Source organism: Citrus sinensis, chromosome 8 (assembly GCF_022201045.2).
Source record: "Citrus sinensis cultivar Valencia sweet orange chromosome 8, DVS_A1.0, whole genome shotgun sequence".
NCBI lineage: Eukaryota > Viridiplantae > Streptophyta > Magnoliopsida > Sapindales > Rutaceae > Citrus > Citrus sinensis.
Genome location: NC_068563.1, coordinates 6,919,145 through 6,936,732, shown reverse-complemented (window position 1 = coordinate 6,936,732; position 17,588 = coordinate 6,919,145). Strand labels below are relative to the sequence as shown.

General features: G+C 34.8%; 2 protein-coding genes across 2 annotated transcripts; both read left to right on the top strand.

Moving 5' to 3' along the window:
- Nucleotides 1-4,397: 4,397 nt before the first annotated feature.
- On the top strand, nucleotides 4,398-6,644 carry LOC102622004 (amidophosphoribosyltransferase, chloroplastic-like). The gene has a single exon (XM_052432292.1). It carries the CDS (start codon nucleotides 4,630-4,632, stop codon nucleotides 6,397-6,399), a length of 1,770 nt encoding a protein of 589 aa, XP_052288252.1. The 5' UTR covers nucleotides 4,398-4,629; the 3' UTR covers nucleotides 6,400-6,644.
- Nucleotides 6,645-7,331: 687 nt separating this feature from the next.
- Nucleotides 7,332-17,477, top strand: LOC102621716 (DExH-box ATP-dependent RNA helicase DExH9). Its single transcript, XM_006487209.4, has 14 exons — nucleotides 7,332-7,944; nucleotides 8,198-8,398; nucleotides 8,479-8,697; nucleotides 8,778-9,116; nucleotides 10,490-10,594; nucleotides 11,265-11,375; nucleotides 11,826-12,076; nucleotides 12,440-12,563; nucleotides 13,518-13,803; nucleotides 13,887-14,041; nucleotides 14,551-14,694; nucleotides 14,774-15,006; nucleotides 15,582-15,846; nucleotides 16,754-17,477. Exons 1-14 carry the CDS (start codon nucleotides 7,666-7,668, stop codon nucleotides 17,030-17,032), a joined length of 2,991 nt encoding a protein of 996 aa, XP_006487272.2. The 5' UTR covers nucleotides 7,332-7,665; the 3' UTR covers nucleotides 17,033-17,477.
- Nucleotides 17,478-17,588: the final 111 nt, after the last annotated feature.

Here is a 17,588-nt window from a genome sequence, read left to right as displayed (position 1 = left end):
CGATGTTTAGTTAAGGAATTATATGGTGGATATGGTGGACAAAAGAAGGTTTGGGTGTTTAGTGGTTGTGTCGGATGATTCGGATTTTGTGGAGGTCTTTCAAGAGGCAACGTTGAGGTGTCTGAAGATGGTTGTTGTAGGGGATATGAATGATGGGGCATTGAAGAGAATTGCTAATGCTTTTTTTTTTTTCATGGAGGGATTTATTAATGGGGAAGTAATAAGGAAGGAAGTCGTATCAGTTGTGATGGAAGGACTTGGATGTTTTGAAGAGATTGGAGTGGACTTATAATCCAGATGTGGAGAAAAAGCACTTGATTGGGATGATGTAAGTGAGGATGCAGACATTAATCATATAACTCATGCCCAGCAATGCAGAGTGTATTTAGAATAGAGATAACAATGCTTGGTAGGAGCTGGAATCATCGGATGCAAAAGCCACTTCATAACAATTGTGCTAACAGCAGTATATATTATGTGACTAGGTAAAGTTCCATTTCATTTTCTTGCTAGCGTTTTTGGAAAGTTTGTAATACATGAAAGCATGAAATAATTGTTCCTTGTTGCAAATAATGTTTAAAGCATTATTTATATGGCTTCCTTTCTTTAAAAGGAAAAAAAAAATGTTGCTGCTGAGAATAAAAAAGGTTGTATTTGGTTTTATGGTATCTTACATAAAATGTGTCCAAGATTTTTAAAAAATAAATCTCGCAATTTAAAAAAAAAACAAGGAAATTCAATAGAAAGTATAGACATTGATTGGATAGTAGAAGTCAACCTTTGCAGCTCCGGCATATTGAGATCCTGAACCATATAATTACATTTTCATTTGATAGACTTCGAAACATGAAAAAAAAAAAAAAAAAAGATTCATAGGCATGGTATACTGAACCATATAATTACAAAACGTTGGGAAAGTCACAACTCAACTTCAATGGAATCTCTACCTCTATTTGGGGAAAATATTTTGAACCTGGTGATACGGCTATGAATGTGCTTAAGATGGGACTAGATCATATATTTTGACAAAGATTTTATTGGGTTTTGGAAATTGAAAAATCAGCTAAGTGCTTCTTGCTCTGGACTCAGACTTCATGTCCAAGGTATACCTGTCTTGAATAGCATGTATTCCTTTTTTTTTTACCCTGAATTATCAGTCTGCCTTTGAAAAAATCTTTGACATGTGCTGGAAGATGTAATATTTTGACTTGATTTTCTTGAATGAGAAGGTTCGAACCTTAAACCTTTTGTTTTCAATACGAGATTTTATTATCTCAATTAGGATAGTTAATTAAACTTTTGTGTTAAATTTGTTGCCAGCAACATCATGCTTTTGAAGCAGCACTCAAATCTTTTATACTTAATGAGATAGATCTCATATATTAAGTAGTTAATTCCAATAATTTTGTGAAACTATTTATCACTCCACCCTACTATAAATATTTAATCAATTGTGTGAGGATCTACATAAATATTTCAAGTGTCGTTTACACTAATTTCTATCGCATATGTTTGGACAGAAAGGGGACCATAAAGTTGTTCTTGGAATCTTTATTTTCGTTGCGTGGCAAGTATGCTAACATTTTCATGTGACAGTCAATTTTGTCTTAAAGGACAGCCAATTTTTTCCTTTTGCATATACCCATTGGACTATCAAATTACACACTCATACATTTTTTAGCCATTCTTCTTGGCTTGCGGAAACTCAAGGCTCATTTTCAGAAGACAAAATTGAAAAATGTGATCTGAATGTCTTACAAGTGCTTTTTCTGCTATAAAACCATTTTGCTGAATTGGTGCTTACTTTGGAACCCAACGCATCAATAAATATTGATTCTATTTTAAGAAAGTGGGCGAGAAAATAGCGACGATATAATGGCATAAATTTAAAAAAATGGTAATTTGTTTTACAATATTTACCCAGGTTTCTTTTGAACAGAAGATATATGAATTTTTTTTCTTTTTAATTTGTCAAATGCATAGAGTGATAAATAAAATTTGAGTTGCCGAATTCTTAATGAGTTGTACCAATTTTGGAATATCCCAATGTAATAAAAATAATGTGGAATTGCATTTGGAAGAGCATTCTGTTAAAATGATTTTACTCAATCGTATTTTTTAAGAAGATATTTAAATGCCTTATTTTTTTCTTCTTTTTCCACACACATTTCAATTGTTTTTCGTTTAAAAATTTTTGCAGGTGCTTCATTAATTTTTATAAATTACATAAAAATAGTTTTAACCATTTTACTTTATTTTTATCTCAATAATGACATATGGCTTGAAATTATCTGGAATCATAATGAATTGAAATGCCTTTTTTTGGCTTTAAAATGGATCCACAAAATATATGCAATAACAAACCTCACACTTGCCATATGTATTATTTACTCCAAACTTACTCGTCAAAACAATAATATTATCGGAAAAATTATTTGCAATATCACTTAAATGCAACAATAAGTCATAAATGAGTTAAGTCAATAAATCCTCAAAAGAATATTTCATCAGTCACAATTTTTTTATCCAAAAGTTATTCCAAATAATATGATACTCATCAATTAGTTAGTGAGATAATATAATTAATTCACTCAGATCTTGTAAAGATTAACAATCACTTAATATATTACATATCATTTGAAATGAAATTTGAGATGCCTATTATTATACATTTGGTCACCAAAGTTCAAATCTTAGGGGCCATGACGTAAGGGATAAAAATTGAATTTGAACTTTACCCACTTCTTTACCTTTAAAAAAATTTTAAAAAAATAAATAAATGATATTTTTAAAAACAAAAAATAATAATAAAACTTAAAAAAAAAAAATACAAATGAGCATATTAAACGAGATTTATGGCTTAATTGAAGTGAAACGCGCTTTTGACATAAAAAATTATATGACTCCAGGCGGCACCTTACCTAGTCTTGGTCAAATTATAAATGTAAATAAATTTGTAGAAAGTATGACCGAACTAATTAATGCGGCATGACCAAAATCTTTGACCTCCATGAAATTAGGGTTGATCATCATTGTTGTTACATTTTAATACAATAATTAGGGAAAAGCTAAGCTACGGATACCAACATCTTAAAACTTATAAACAAAAGAGTTGAACTATTGCACCCTCATGAAGCTCTTTTTTTTTAATTATATTTATTTTATTTTTAAAAATATCCTTTTTTTAAATACACTTCTAATTTTTCATTTAAAGTTTTCATTGTTTAAACTCAAAATGGTGCTACGCTATTTTTCATTTCTTTTGCAATTTTATTATTACCCTACGCACAAATTAAAAACTTTTATGAGAGATAAATTTTTTAATGTTAATCATTGACTTAAATTATATATATTTTATCTTATAGTTTTAAAGCTATCTTAAGCACACAAGTATTTAATCAATAAGAAATTTAAAAAAATAATAGATTATTTTAAATTTGTACAATTTATTTTAATTAGATACAAAGCAACCTGTAGAAAATTAGATGAGTAATTTGTTTTAAAGAAAAAACTATATTGTTTAATTCTATTGTCTTTAAGTGTAATTTTATTTGAAGTAGAATTTTATAAGGATAATGAAAGGGTGCCAATAATTTCACTTTAAATAAAAAATTACCATCATATAAAAATAGACGATCAAGAGAGTTTTTCACATCAAAGGATGGAAATTAATTTTTCACCCAACTAATGATATATATAAATAGTGTTGAATTATATTATTAGAATTTAGACTCATTTCCTCCCCATGAATTCTAAATTTAAACCCAATTCTCTTATACAAAAATTTCTTCTTCTAACTTTTCTTAATAATTAAAACATTAACTTTCACTTCAGGTGTTTATAATAGATACACCACTTAAGTAGTCTCTACCAAACTCAGGAAGTTCGAAAGGAGAGAAAGTTAATTAGAAAATTGACAGTTTTGTCACTTCCAATCTTTTTTATTAAATTTTTGTAACATGTGTACTTACTTTTCCTTATTGATTGGGAAATACAAACTGAAAACATACAACACATAACAATATTCTGGGAGCCTCCGTCCTACTTTTTTCTTCTAATAATTGGTTTTAACTTTCTTAGTTTTGGATTGCAATATTTCTAGCAAATTAGAATCATCAAAATTGTCATGGTTCTTAATTTCTTCTTCTTAGAATATCACTTATAAGTTTTGCTTTCGGAATAGGAGAATACAAACTAAGTTTAATTCCAATTCTGATAGAGCAATGCATTGGAACATGCATCAATTTTCGTGTCCCACAAGGAAAAAAAATCGAAAGTATCTTTGTCACATTGTTGATTTTGGTCCATCTCTTTATTTGGAAACCACTTTTAGAATCTCCAAATAAATTCGACGACATGAAAGTTCTACCTAATTAACCCTTGGAAAAAAATTGACAGCTGAAGCTTCCCAATTAGAATTTGTGGTGACACAACAGTATCACCTATAAGTAATTGAATCATGTGCACAAACACAGGATCAGATTCCCTCACAATTCCAGAAAAAAACCTAGAACAAGTTCCCCTCTACTTAAAGTACCCTTCGCCACTGTCTCCCTCCACACACCTCCTCTGTTTTTTCTTTCAAGGCAACCCAAAAACTAAAATAAAATAGAATAAATTCAGCCATTAATGGCAGCCACCACAACAGGCACCGCCAACATCTGCCCTCTCTCAAACCCATCTCCATCTGTTAACCCTAAGCCGTCGCAAAAAACCCATCTTTCTCTTTTCTCCAAAACCCTGCAAAAAAACCCTTTTTTTCCTCAGAAACAACAATCTTTAACCCACAAAAATAACTTCACTGTTCTATCAAAAAACCCCGTCTCTGAGTTTTTCACCACAAATAAAGAATACCCAGATGACGGTTTTGGCAGTTTTGATGATGATGACGACGATAAGCCCCGTGAGGAGTGTGGTGTTGTGGGCATCTATGGTGACCCAGAGGCCTCGCGTTTGTGCTATTTGGCGCTACACGCGATGCAGCATCGCGGCCAAGAAGGTGCAGGTATAGTTGCTGTGAATAACAAAGTTCTTCAGTCTATTACTGGTGTTGGTTTAGTCTCTGATGTGTTTAATCAGTCTAAACTTGATCAATTGCCGGGTGATATGGCCATTGGTCATGTTAGATATTCGACTGCGGGTAGTTCTATGCTTAAGAATGTGCAGCCTTTTGTTGCTGGCTACAGGTTTGGTTCTGTTGGTGTTGCACATAATGGGAATTTAGTTAATTATAATACTTTGAGGGCTAAGCTCGAAGATAATGGATCCATTTTTAATACTAGTTCTGATACTGAGGTTGTTCTCCATTTGATTGCCATATCGAAAGCTAGGCCGTTCTTTTTGAGGATTGTGGATGCTTGTGAGAAGCTTGAGGGTGCTTATTCAATGGTGTTTGTTACTGAGGATAAGCTTGTTGCGGTTCGTGACCCGTATGGGTTTAGGCCGTTGGTGATGGGTAGGAGGAGTAATGGTGCTGTGGTTTTTGCATCAGAGACTTGTGCACTTGATTTGATTGAGGCCACATACGAGAGAGAGGTATATCCCGGTGAAGTTTTGATGGTGGATAAAGATGGGGTTCAATCACTTTGTTTGATGCCTCACCCTGAACCTAAGCAGTGCATCTTTGAGCATATTTATTTTGCATTGCCCAATTCTGTTGTTTTTGGTAGGTCTGTTTATGAGTCGAGGTATCATTTTGGGGAAGTACTTGCTACCGAGGCTCCTGTTGAGTGTGATGTTGTGATTGCAGTACCAGATTCTGGAGTGGTGGCTGCACTTGGGTACGCTGCGAAAGCCAGGGTACCATTTCAACAAGGGTTGATAAGGTCACACTATGTTGGGAGAACTTTCATTGAGCCTTCCCAGAAAATTAGGGACTTTGGTGTCAAGCTTAAGCTCTCTCCTGTAAGGGGAGTGTTGGAGGGAAAGAGAGTTGTGGTTGTGGATGATTCAATAGTGAGAGGAACAACTTCATCGAAAATTGTTCGGTTGCTTAAGGAGGCTGGAGCTAAAGAGGTTCACATGAGAATTGCAAGCCCACCAATCATAGCTTCTTGTTACTATGGAGTGGACACTCCAAGTAGTGAGGAGTTGATTTCCAACAGGATGAGCGTCGAGGAAATCAGGGAGTTTATTGGGTGTGACTCACTTGCTTTTCTGCCAATTGACAGCCTGAACAAGTTGTTAGGCAATGATTCTCAGAATTTTTGTTATGCTTGCTTCTCTGGGAAGTACCCTGTTAAGCCGAAGGAGATGAAGGTGAAACGGGTTGGTGATTTTGTGGATGATGGGTTGAATGGAAGCATTCAATCCATTGATGGCGGATGGGTTAAGGGACTTCAAAATCAGGACAAAGTTGAAGACGTTATAGCTTCCAATACCTCAAAGTTACCACCTTGATGTCACCTTTTGAGATCAAACCACCATTATTATTATTGTTATTTCTTTTGCTTTCCTGGATGAACTAGGCTCCAAACTCTGAAGATTGCACAATTTTGTCCGACTCTAATGTTTTCCAAAGTTTTAATCTTATAAGCTTGTGTTTGTCTTTCTTTGGCGATAGATTATGGAATTAACTTGATGTATGTTGTTGCATTAACCTTTCTTTGTCTCGGTACTGTGATATGATAATTCTTTAAATTCAAGTGCCGCGTTTTAACTTTTTTGGGGAAACTCTTCTGCTTCATTCTTAATGGTATCATAATGACGGCTCATGTCTGCAGAAATATTGGATTACCTTTCATCAATTTTCATTAACTAAAGATGTAATGATTAATACCTCCTGTATTATTTAATTTCTTATTTTCTTTCATGACCTTTTCATCAAGTTTCATTAACCAAGCATCCGGACTTGGAACTTTTAGCCGTCTGGAAAGTCAACTGTGATACACAGTTATTGTCACTCTCGAGTATGAAGTGGTAAATATAATTAGGGATGACAGTGCACAGGGTTTGATTTGTTTGTTTTTAATTTGTATCACTCACGTACTTTTGCCATTGACAGCGTTATAATATTAAACGGAATTTTAGTAAAATGAGTATTTTACCCTTAAATTTTAAGGTTTTTATTTATTTATTTTGTATCATAAAACAATAAAATGAAATGAAAGAAAAAGAGAAACAGAACAAATATAAATAAGAGAACAAATTGACCAAATTAAAAGTTTTTTTCGTGTATATATATATTTATAGTGAAAATCTTTTGATAGAGGGTTGATAATTTTTAAATGTAATAAATTATTTACTGCGAGCAATATAAATGTGTACAAAACCTATCAATCCAACATAATATTTAAGCCAGAAAAACACAATAAACAAATAATGTATCAGACCAATCCATCAAAGTATCGAACATAAACTTTCGGAGCATGGAATGTACTAGTCCATGAAACGCCGCGTTTTATGTTTAGTGCGTCTTGGTTCCGATCCCACCTCATGACTCATAAAAACGCCCCGTTTTAATGGGAGTATAAAAGCCGTGAAATTTTATGATTGTCGTCTCTTCAGCACTCGTCAGTAGCCGCCTAAACAACCACCGTCTGTGGTAGCAAGAAGAGGAAGAGAGGTCCCCTTCTCTTTCAATCAGAAAATTACCTCTTTGTCCCTAGGGTTTCTTATTTTCAGTATTTACTATTGTTAGCAAACAGCCAGATAATAAGAAGAAGCATGGCATCGTTGAAGAGAAAGTCAATAATGGAAGACTCGTACGAGACTCCTCAACCAATGCAGAATTCGAACGGCAACGGGACAATGATTGTTAACGACGATGAGCCAGTTGCATGTCTACACGACGTGTCGTTTCCCCCCGGTTACGTGCCTTCTTCTTCTTCAACTGGAGCAGCTGCCGCTGAAGCTGACGCCAAACCTGCTAAGGAATTCCCTTTCACTCTCGACCCATTCCAGTCCGAAGCTATCAAGTGCCTCAACAACGGCGAGTCCGTTATGGTTCGTTTTTTATTATTATTATTATTATATACACGGACGCGCGCCCGCGCGCACACACATATGTATAAAGCTCTAATTTTTTGTAAAAGATGTAATTTGAATTTGGAAGTGCTTTCGTACAAAGCGCTCTTCTTTTCAGCTCACTGATAATAATTTTTGCATTAAGTGTTATCTTGTGTGAAAAATAAAAATAGTTTTTTTTCTCTTCTTTTTTTTATAAAAAAATCGGGTTTGCCTTTCATTTATTTGACAGGTATCGGCCCATACATCTGCTGGGAAGACTGTGGTAGCATTGTTTGCTATTGCTATGTCGTTGCGGAATAAGCAACGTGTGATATATACTTCACCGATTAAGGCACTCAGCAATCAGAAGTACAGGGAGTTTAAAGAAGAGTTTTCAGATGTCGGTTTGATGACTGGGGATGTCACAATTGACCCTAATGCTTCTTGTTTGGTAGGTCAACTTGGTAGTGTCATCTTTTGGGTGTTGCAGTACTTTGATTTGTGGATTGCTTATATGAAGTTTAATTTCAGGTGATGACTACTGAAATCTGGCGTAGTATGCAGTACAAAGGCTCAGAGATTACGCGTGAAGTGGCTTGGGTTATATTTGATGAGGTACATTACATGCGTGATCGTGAGAGAGGTGTGGTATGGGAAGAGAGCATTGTGATGGCTCCAAAGAACTCCCGATTTGTGTTCCTCTCCGCTACTGTGCCCAATGCAAAGGAGTTTGCTGATTGGGTTGCAAAGGTGTTTTACTTGCACCATGCCGATTTTTGAGTTTCTTATAAAAAAATTATGCCTTCTTACTTTTGTGGTTATGTTTACAGGTTCACCAGCAACCATGTCATATTGTTTATACTGATTATCGCCCAACACCCCTTCAACACTACATTTTCCCTGCTGGTGGTAGTGGACTATACTTGGTGGTGGATGAAAAGGGTAAATTTCGTGAGGACAGCTTTCACAAAGCTTTAAATGCACTAGTTCCTGCTGGTGAGGGTGAAAAGAAAAGAGAAAATGGAAAACGGCATAAAGGTTTGGTGGCAGGCAAACTTGGAGAAGAGAGTGATATTTTCAAGATGGTGAAAATGATCATTCAGCGTCAATATGATCCTGTAATAATTTTCAGCTTTAGCAAAAGGGAATGTGAATTTCTTGCAATGCAGGTTAGTTGCCCTTGTTGGTTTAAAAGTTGCTGCCTTTCTTCCAGGAACTGGGGGGAGTGGGGATTCTGTTGCATGCTCACCTATATTTGAGCCCTTGCTACAGTTAGCTTGGTCAATATTTTTAGTTATTGAAGAACTTCTATGTTGAATAAGCATTTACACCCTGCTACCCATGTCCTTATGTTGTGAGTTATTAGCAATTGGGTGCCTACTTGGTGTGATGATTTATGCCTGCTACCCATGTCCTTATGTTGTGAGTGATTAGAAATCTAGGTGCCTATTTCGCATGATTTATATGGATAGTTAGGAGTCTTATCCAGAGAAATATGGCAATCATTTATCTATTTTTATTTGCCTTTATGCTTTGAAGGGAAAAAAAAGATCACATAGAACACAATTTTATTTCTATCTAAATGAAGACCCAAAAATAAGATAAATCAGTTGTCCGCCAGAATATTTACACAAACTAGCAGTACAAAATTTGATACGACCCAATTACTCAACACAAAAACGACACGAATAAATGGGTGTGGGTAGTCAAATTTGACACGATTATTAAATGGGTTGGGTCCGGCTTGACACGATTTTTTTCGTGTCGGTTTAGGGTTAAAGTTCTTGACCCATTTACCTGATCAATGACACAATTATATTTTTTATTCTAAATTAATTTGTAGGTTCTTGTCATCAAAATTCAAATATTAGACATGATTCTCTATTTTTTTTTTTAAGGATTAACGTATATACAAGATTTCATTTATAAAATTTTATTTAGATTTAGAATTCTAATGGTATAAATATGTAAAATGTTATTAGGCGTATATTTTTATAATATTGATATATTATACTATTTACATATATATAATTAAAACTTCAATAGTATAAAATGTGTAATATTTTGGTAGATATGTATGCTTCATAGTATCAATAAGTTATGTGTGTGTGTGTGTGTGTTTAATGTAAATTTTGTTAAACATATAGTTATTAAGCGGGTTATTGGGTAACCCGTTTATTTTCCGTGTTGGGTTTGGGTCTCAATATTTTGACACGATTACTAAATGAGTCGTGTTTGGGTCGATCTAAATTTGACACGACACGAATCTGACATGATATGAACACGACCTAATGACCCATTTTGCCAACTCTATAATTTATATAGACGTCCCAGCTTTAGCAAAAAATTAGCATCAAATTAAAATGGAAACTAAAATTTTTAGTATCATGCACCCATAAAGATGCCAAAAAAGAACCTTATTGATCAATTTATTTTTCGATGTACTTTAAGTTGCTAAGCATACCATTCCCTTCCAGTAAGGCCATCATTGCTTTTTTGCAAATGTGAAAATATGGGTTTCATTTTCTCTTGTCTGTTATAGATGGCAAAATTGGATCTTACAGAAGACGATGAGAAAGTGAACATAGAGACTATCTTTTGGAGTGCCATGGACATGCTTTCAGATGATGACAAGAAGCTACCTCAGGCAAGTTTTTGGTTGTATATGTTTTGTGCCTGCTTGAGTGTATATGGTGCCTCATTTTGGTTGGAATATGTGACTTGTAAAGATATGTCTCTTTAACACTTGTTCAGGCTGAGATGGTTTGGGTTGCTTTCCTTTGTCATATTACTGTTTCTTTCTTCTGTTACTTGCTTTACTTTGGTTCTGCATTCTCTCTCTCTCTCTGTGTCTCTGTCTGTGTGTGTGTGTGAATCTCCTGCTGCAGGTAAAAAGACAGCCAAAACAGAGAAGGGGAAGAAAAAAGTGCTGTTCATACTTTTCTTTTTGGAGGTTGAACTTGTTCCTTGGCTAGTGACTGAGAATTTATTCCATTTGCTTTTTAAATATGAGTCTCAGTATTCCTCATTGCTTCCCCACCTCATTTAGATGATTTTTAGACTTCAAATTGATATATCGACTGGATAACGCAGGTGATCCAGCTATTCTTTCACGAAGTGAGATTTAATGTTCTAGATTCAACCTGTGCTTTGTCTGTGATTTGGCATTGCTTTCTATGTACTACAACTTCTGTGCATAGTGTGTTATGATCACAGATATAATTCTTTATTGAGCCCAAAGTTGCATTTTTGTTGTATATACATAAATATTCTACTTTTTTTTTAATAAATTATTATGCCTCTATTCTTGTCAACAGGTTTCAAATATTTTACCACTATTGAAACGTGGAATAGGTGTGCATCATTCTGGCTTGCTTCCTATATTGAAGGAAGTGACTGAGATATTATTTCAAGAAGGATTAATTAAGGTTGGTAGCAAACTATGCATTTACTTGGGTGACAGCTATAGATTTTTAGCATGCTTAGAGAGATGGTGATGGGTATTGATTTATTTTATTTAACTTGAGTGGTTTAGAATTAGATATTCTTGGGTTGTTAAATGTTCATAGCAATTTGGATGTCACTTTTTCCATTCTTAACCTTTTTCCAATTTGATTTTATCTGGTTGTTGATCCTGTTCTTCTCCAAACACCAATGACTAGTGTGTAATATTAATGTTGAATAAGAAAGCTGAAGTTTGACTTATATTTTCTGGACTTCCTACCTTAAATTAATTACTCATATGAAGATTTAAATTTATTCTTAGCTATAAGAATAATGTTTCCATGTAGAATAATAAGTTTAGCTCTTTCATCTCCAATTCTAACTTATTTTCCCAACTATTTGAAGTTCCAAGAGGACTGAAATTTTTTCTTTAGTGTTTGTTTGCCACAGAGACCTTCAGCATAGGTTTGAACATGCCTGCAAAAACTGTTGTGTTTACAAATGTGCGTAAGTTTGATGGTGACAAGTTTAGATGGATATCTAGTGGAGAGTACATACAGATGAGTGGCCGTGCTGGTCGTCGTGGCATTGATGAACGCGGGATATGTATCCTCATGGTTGATGACAAAATGGAACCTTCTACTGCTAAAATGATGCTTAAAGGAAGTGCTGACAGTTTGAACAGGTACATTACCATTGTCTAAGCCTCTACGCTGTCTGTTCAGGGTGTCTGATCTAAAACTAAATACTTGGTGTAGAAGATTCAACTTTGTCGAAGTGGGAGGCTGTTTCAATACTCTGTTAGAAGTGAAGTGATTATTCAGAAACCTAGTGCTCCATCTAGTGTAACCACATACGAATCTGCTTATATTCCTATATTTTCCCCATACTTTTCTGAACTTCAATCTCCAGTCCATCATAGGCATATTTCACTTCTTGTGCACGCTTAGATAAGCTTACGATAATCTGGGTGTAGTATTTCTTTTTTAAGCTTATGGTCTATTTTTTGTCTCTTCTACTGATATATTTTTTTTCAATTGCTTTCCAGTGCCTTTCATCTAAGCTACAACATGCTTTTGAATCAAATCCGCTGTGAAGAGGGGAGTCCTGAAAATTTGCTCCGTAATTCATTCTATCAGTTTCAAGCTGACCACGCCATCCCTGATCTTGAGGTCTGTTTATATTAAAAGTGTCCTTGAATTTGTCGCTTATATGCTTGTTTCTGATTTTGAACATATTTGTTTCCAGAAGTAGTAAATCAATTCTTGACTATTTTTTATAAAACTTTGTTTGGTTAGTGATCACGGTCTATTGTGTTTTCTTTTCCTTGGACCTATATTGGAGTTCCTAGTTCTTCATTCTGGTTGGGTGATTGGCATTGTTCCGAGGTGGTATAAACTTTCTGCTGGTTGGTGGTTTCCCTACTTTTACTGTGCAAGTGCCAGCTACACAAGCAAATGCGCACGTATTACTGTTTTCTTAAACATGAGTCAGAATAGCCAGAACAACTCAAGATGGAGTAATACTTGTTGGTGGTTGGTAGTTTCCCAGCCTTGCTTTTGCATTTGTTGGAGTGGAGGACCAATTCGTTTAGGATTTTGAAAACAATAGATTTTTTATAGTGAATGATAGATTGTTGAAAATCCTTGAACATTAATTATGTGAAGGGACAGCTAAAGAAGAGGGTGTGTGGAGGATAGGACATGCTGCTGGTATGGTGGAAAAGCCATAACATTCAATTCAAAGAGTTAATGTAAAAGATGAAAAAACCAAACTTGAATTTTATTGAAAGGTACAAAAATAGGATAATGGGATGATAGAAACCTTCTTGGAAGGATGTGAAACATAAGAAGCTGATGTATAAGATAACTAGACAAGTGATAGAGCAAACATTTTATAGGAGCTTGCCTTATTTTTTTAATAGGACAAAGGTTATAAGAAGGGAATACATACAAATGTGAGTCTCATGTTATTTCAGCTCAAAATAAAAAAATAAAAGGAATGTTTTGTGATGAATATGAAATTTAACTCCTTCCCCAAGATATATTTTCTGTCTTTTTAACTTTAGACTGCAGTAAACATTGAAGCATTTATTTATTAATCTCGTAAAATATGTTAATTTGCAGAAACAAGCAAAGGTCCTTGAAGAGGAGAGGGATTCAATGGTAATTGAAGAGGAAGATAGTTTGAAGAATTATTATAATTTGCTACAGCAATACAAAAGTTTGAAGAAAGATGTTCGTGATATTGTGTTCTCTCCAAAGTACTGCTTACCCTTTCTGCAACCAGGCAGGTTTGTTTGTATTGAATGCACCAGGGGTGATGACAACTCTCCATCTTTCTCCACTGAGGATCATCAGGTTACATGGGGAGTGGTTATTGAATTTGAGAAGGTGAAAGGTGTTTATGAAGGTGAGAACTCATCTTTATTTGTATTAAGTGGTGCCTTGACAATTTAAGCTTGTTAGTTATTTGGTGGTGAATGCATGATACAGATGATGCCAATAAAAAACCAGAAGATTCCAATTACACAGTGAATATCCTTACAAGATGTGTGGTTAGCAAAGATGGAGCTGGGAAGAAAACATTGAAAATTGTTCCGTTGAAGGAGTCTGGGGAACCTCTTGTCGTATCTGTTCCTATTTCTCAGGCAATATTTCTGATGCTTTTCTTCTGTTAATACATACTCTGCAGCCAGTTCCCCCTTGTCATAAATTTTGATTTTACATCCCACATTTGTATTTAATGTTTGTATGGTAATGTCTTGTCAGTATATTTTCTTTAGTTACCTACATCTATCTCTTTGTTTTGATGTTTGGTAGTAGAAGAAGAAAGCAAAAAAGGAAATTCAATTTGTAGCAAGATAACTGAAGGCCGAATTTTCTTGAAATACTTTTAAAACAGTGTTCAATTTTAGTCTTCATATGAATATTTACTTTTGGTAGTGAAAAATGTTAAATTGCTCTTTTTGCTTTAGAAAATTGGTCTTGATTTCCTGGTCTGACACAAATGAACTGATAATAATTCTATTCAAGCAAAAGCATGAGCTTGGAAGAGCTTTTGTTTTGTGATGCTTTTTACTTTGTTGGTCCATCTTAGTGAAACTAAGTTGTGATCTAGAGAATAAAGAATTTATGTGCTATCCTCTGTCTTGTACAGATCATTAAATTAAGTAGCGCTCGGTTGCCTATGCCAAAGGATCTCTTGCCGTTGCAAACTCGAGAGAACATGCTGAAGTCGACATCTGAATTTCTTGCTAGAAATGCTAGCGGACTGCCTCTAGATCCTGAAGCAAACATGGGGGTATATACTGTACCTTGCTTTTGCAAATCATTTTGCTATCTTTAAAAGTCACCTTTACTCAGTTTTTGTTATTTGTCAGATACGAAGTAGTTCATATCAGAAGCTGGTCCGTAGAATAGAGGCTTTAGAGAGCCTATTTGACAAGCATGAAATTTCAAAGTCTCCGCTTATTGAGCAAAAGCTCAAAGTGTTGCACATGAAGCAAGAATTGACGGCCAAGATCAAGTCAATTAAGAGACAGATGCGTTCTTCTACTGAATTGGCATTTAAAGATGAGCTTAAGGCAAGAAAACGAGTTCTCCGAAGGCTAGGGTAATGAAGCTTTTTCATATATTTATCTTCAAAATAGTTCATTCTTTCTTTGGTGTCTGCCTGGTTTGTGCTTGACAGCTGAGTTAGTGAGGGTGCTAGAATTTCTTTTGACATGTTTCATAACTCACATACATTGAAATAACACTAAGTGGAAAAATCTTCCTTCAACATGTATTTACTTTCATCCGGGGCCATTTTCATTTCTTTCTAGGTTGTGATAGTGGTACACTTGGAATTGCAGTGCTCCATACTGTTTTATCAGGCCAAGGCCTATTTCATTATATTGTTTGCAGCTTTATAATTGTTTGTGTTAGCATTAACTCAAAAAACAGCTACCAGTAGAGAAAATTTGCTGGGAATTTTATATTACTATTATTATTATTTTTTTTTTTTGGACAAAGCTGGGAATTTATTAGTCCCATAGAACAATGCTTCATATATGATTATTAGCATTAAAAAAAGGAATCATCAAGTTTTTGTTAGGTTCATGTTATTAAATGGCTATGTTTATATGCTTTTTTATGTTGTCAATGCAAGTCTAGAAGTACCTAGTGATGATGTGAATCTTGTTCCAGATATGCTACAAGTGATGATGTTGTAGAATTGAAAGGAAAAGTTGCTTGTGAGATCAGTAGTGCTGAGGAGCTCACCCTAACAGAGCTCATATTCAATGGAGTTCTGAAAGATGTAAAGGTAGAAGAAATGGTGTCTCTTCTCTCTTGTTTTGTGTGGCAAGAGAAGCTCCAAGATGCTTCAAAGCCCAGGGAAGAACTTGAATTGCTATTTACGCAATTGCAGGATACAGCTAGGAGAGTTGCCAAAGTTCAGTTGGAGTGCAAGGTACTTATGGAACTTATTGCTGGTAGCTTTTTATCTAATCTTTCATGTTCACAAATTGCTTCTTTGGATTTTAGGCATATTATTGTTGTCATTTGTTTTGATAAAAAATATTGCACTCACAGTTGTCCTTTTGGATATCTAATGCAAATTGGACTGGTAAGACGGATTGGTCAAAACTATCTTTTAGCATGATATAAAGCATGACAATGATCATTCTTATGTTATCATAGTTGCTTGTATACCAATTTTAAATTTAAATTATTGTAGTACCATAGTGCATTATCACAAACTTAGGGCATGTGTGTACTTGTGCTCTTGTTAATTTTGAAATTACAGCAGCGAGTGTTGGGTCAACACTCACTTTTACTTTGTAACCAATGTTTACCGCCCACTCATCTATTTATACTTAACAAGAAGTGATTCCATTCTTACAGCTCGTGGGGTAAAAGTCTCAGTACCTCAATCTAAATTCGCAAGCGTATCTTTAGTACAACTGATTAAATGTTGCACTAAAAGAGTGGAAACTTATTTTGGTATAGGTAGCCACAACTGTCGGCATTACTTCTCATGGTTGGAGAATGTTGATTCCACAAATCATGATTTCTTTGTTCAGTTCTCAAAGTTGCATAAAAGAAATTAGAAAGTACCCATAGTTCAACCTTCTTTGCTGCAAAAAGGCACTGAAAAGTTGTCGGAGACTTTAGATTTGATGTATCTGTAAACTTATTGGTAATGATTGAAAAGTACAGCTATTTATATCTTGATATTCATGTAGGCAAAGTTTGGCATATTATGGGAGTTCCTGCACAAGTGGATTCGACTTTTGTGTTTCAATAAAGATGGACATACCTAATTCATCTTTCAGTGGCTGATAGTATGTGTTTCCTGTTTTCTTTTATTACTTCAGGTTCAAATCGATGTGGAGGGTTTTGTGAATTCATTTCGGCCTGATATCATGGAGGCTGTTTATGCTTGGGCAAAAGGATCCAAATTTTATGAGATCATGGAAATTACGCCGGTCTTTGAGGGTAGCTTGATCAGGGCAATTAGGAGACTTGAGGAAGTTCTTCAACAACTTATACTAGCGGCAAAGTCCATTGGGGAAACTGAGCTCGAAGCAAAATTTGAAGAGGCTGTTTCCAAGATTAAAAGAGACATTGTGTTTGCAGCATCATTGTATTTGTAGTCCACCTGGAGACAGTAAGTTGCTTTGTAATGCTGGAAAGCGTCGCTTTAACATCGAATCAAGTTCATTTTTTATGCTACAAGTCTATTGGATGAAGAAGGAAGAGAGAAGAAACTTTCGAGGAAATAGCAATCTAGACACTTGTATATGCAAATGGGAGAAGAAAGAGGCAGTGCCATTGTTTAAAGGAGAAAGAAAACAGCCTGTCACCTTACCATCTTTGAAGGTGATTTGTGCAGAAGGGAGAGATCATCTTTATTTATACGAAAGACCAGTGTTGTATGCTGGAGCCTCTATGTAGTCGATTAGTGTTTTTTCAGAAATTGTTGCATATTGTTTAAAGGAGAAAGAAGCAGTTTGTTCACTGCAAATCAATTTTGATTGGAGCATGTTGTAATTTTGAATACATGATTAAGGTTATAAATCAAAGTAAAATTTGTGTTTCTGCCAAGTTCCTTTCAAATATTTGGGCCTTTTAGTTCTCTTTTGGTTCCAGGCGGTAGTAACCTGTGAATTTATTGAGCAATTTCCTGTGAATTTATTGAGCAATTTGATT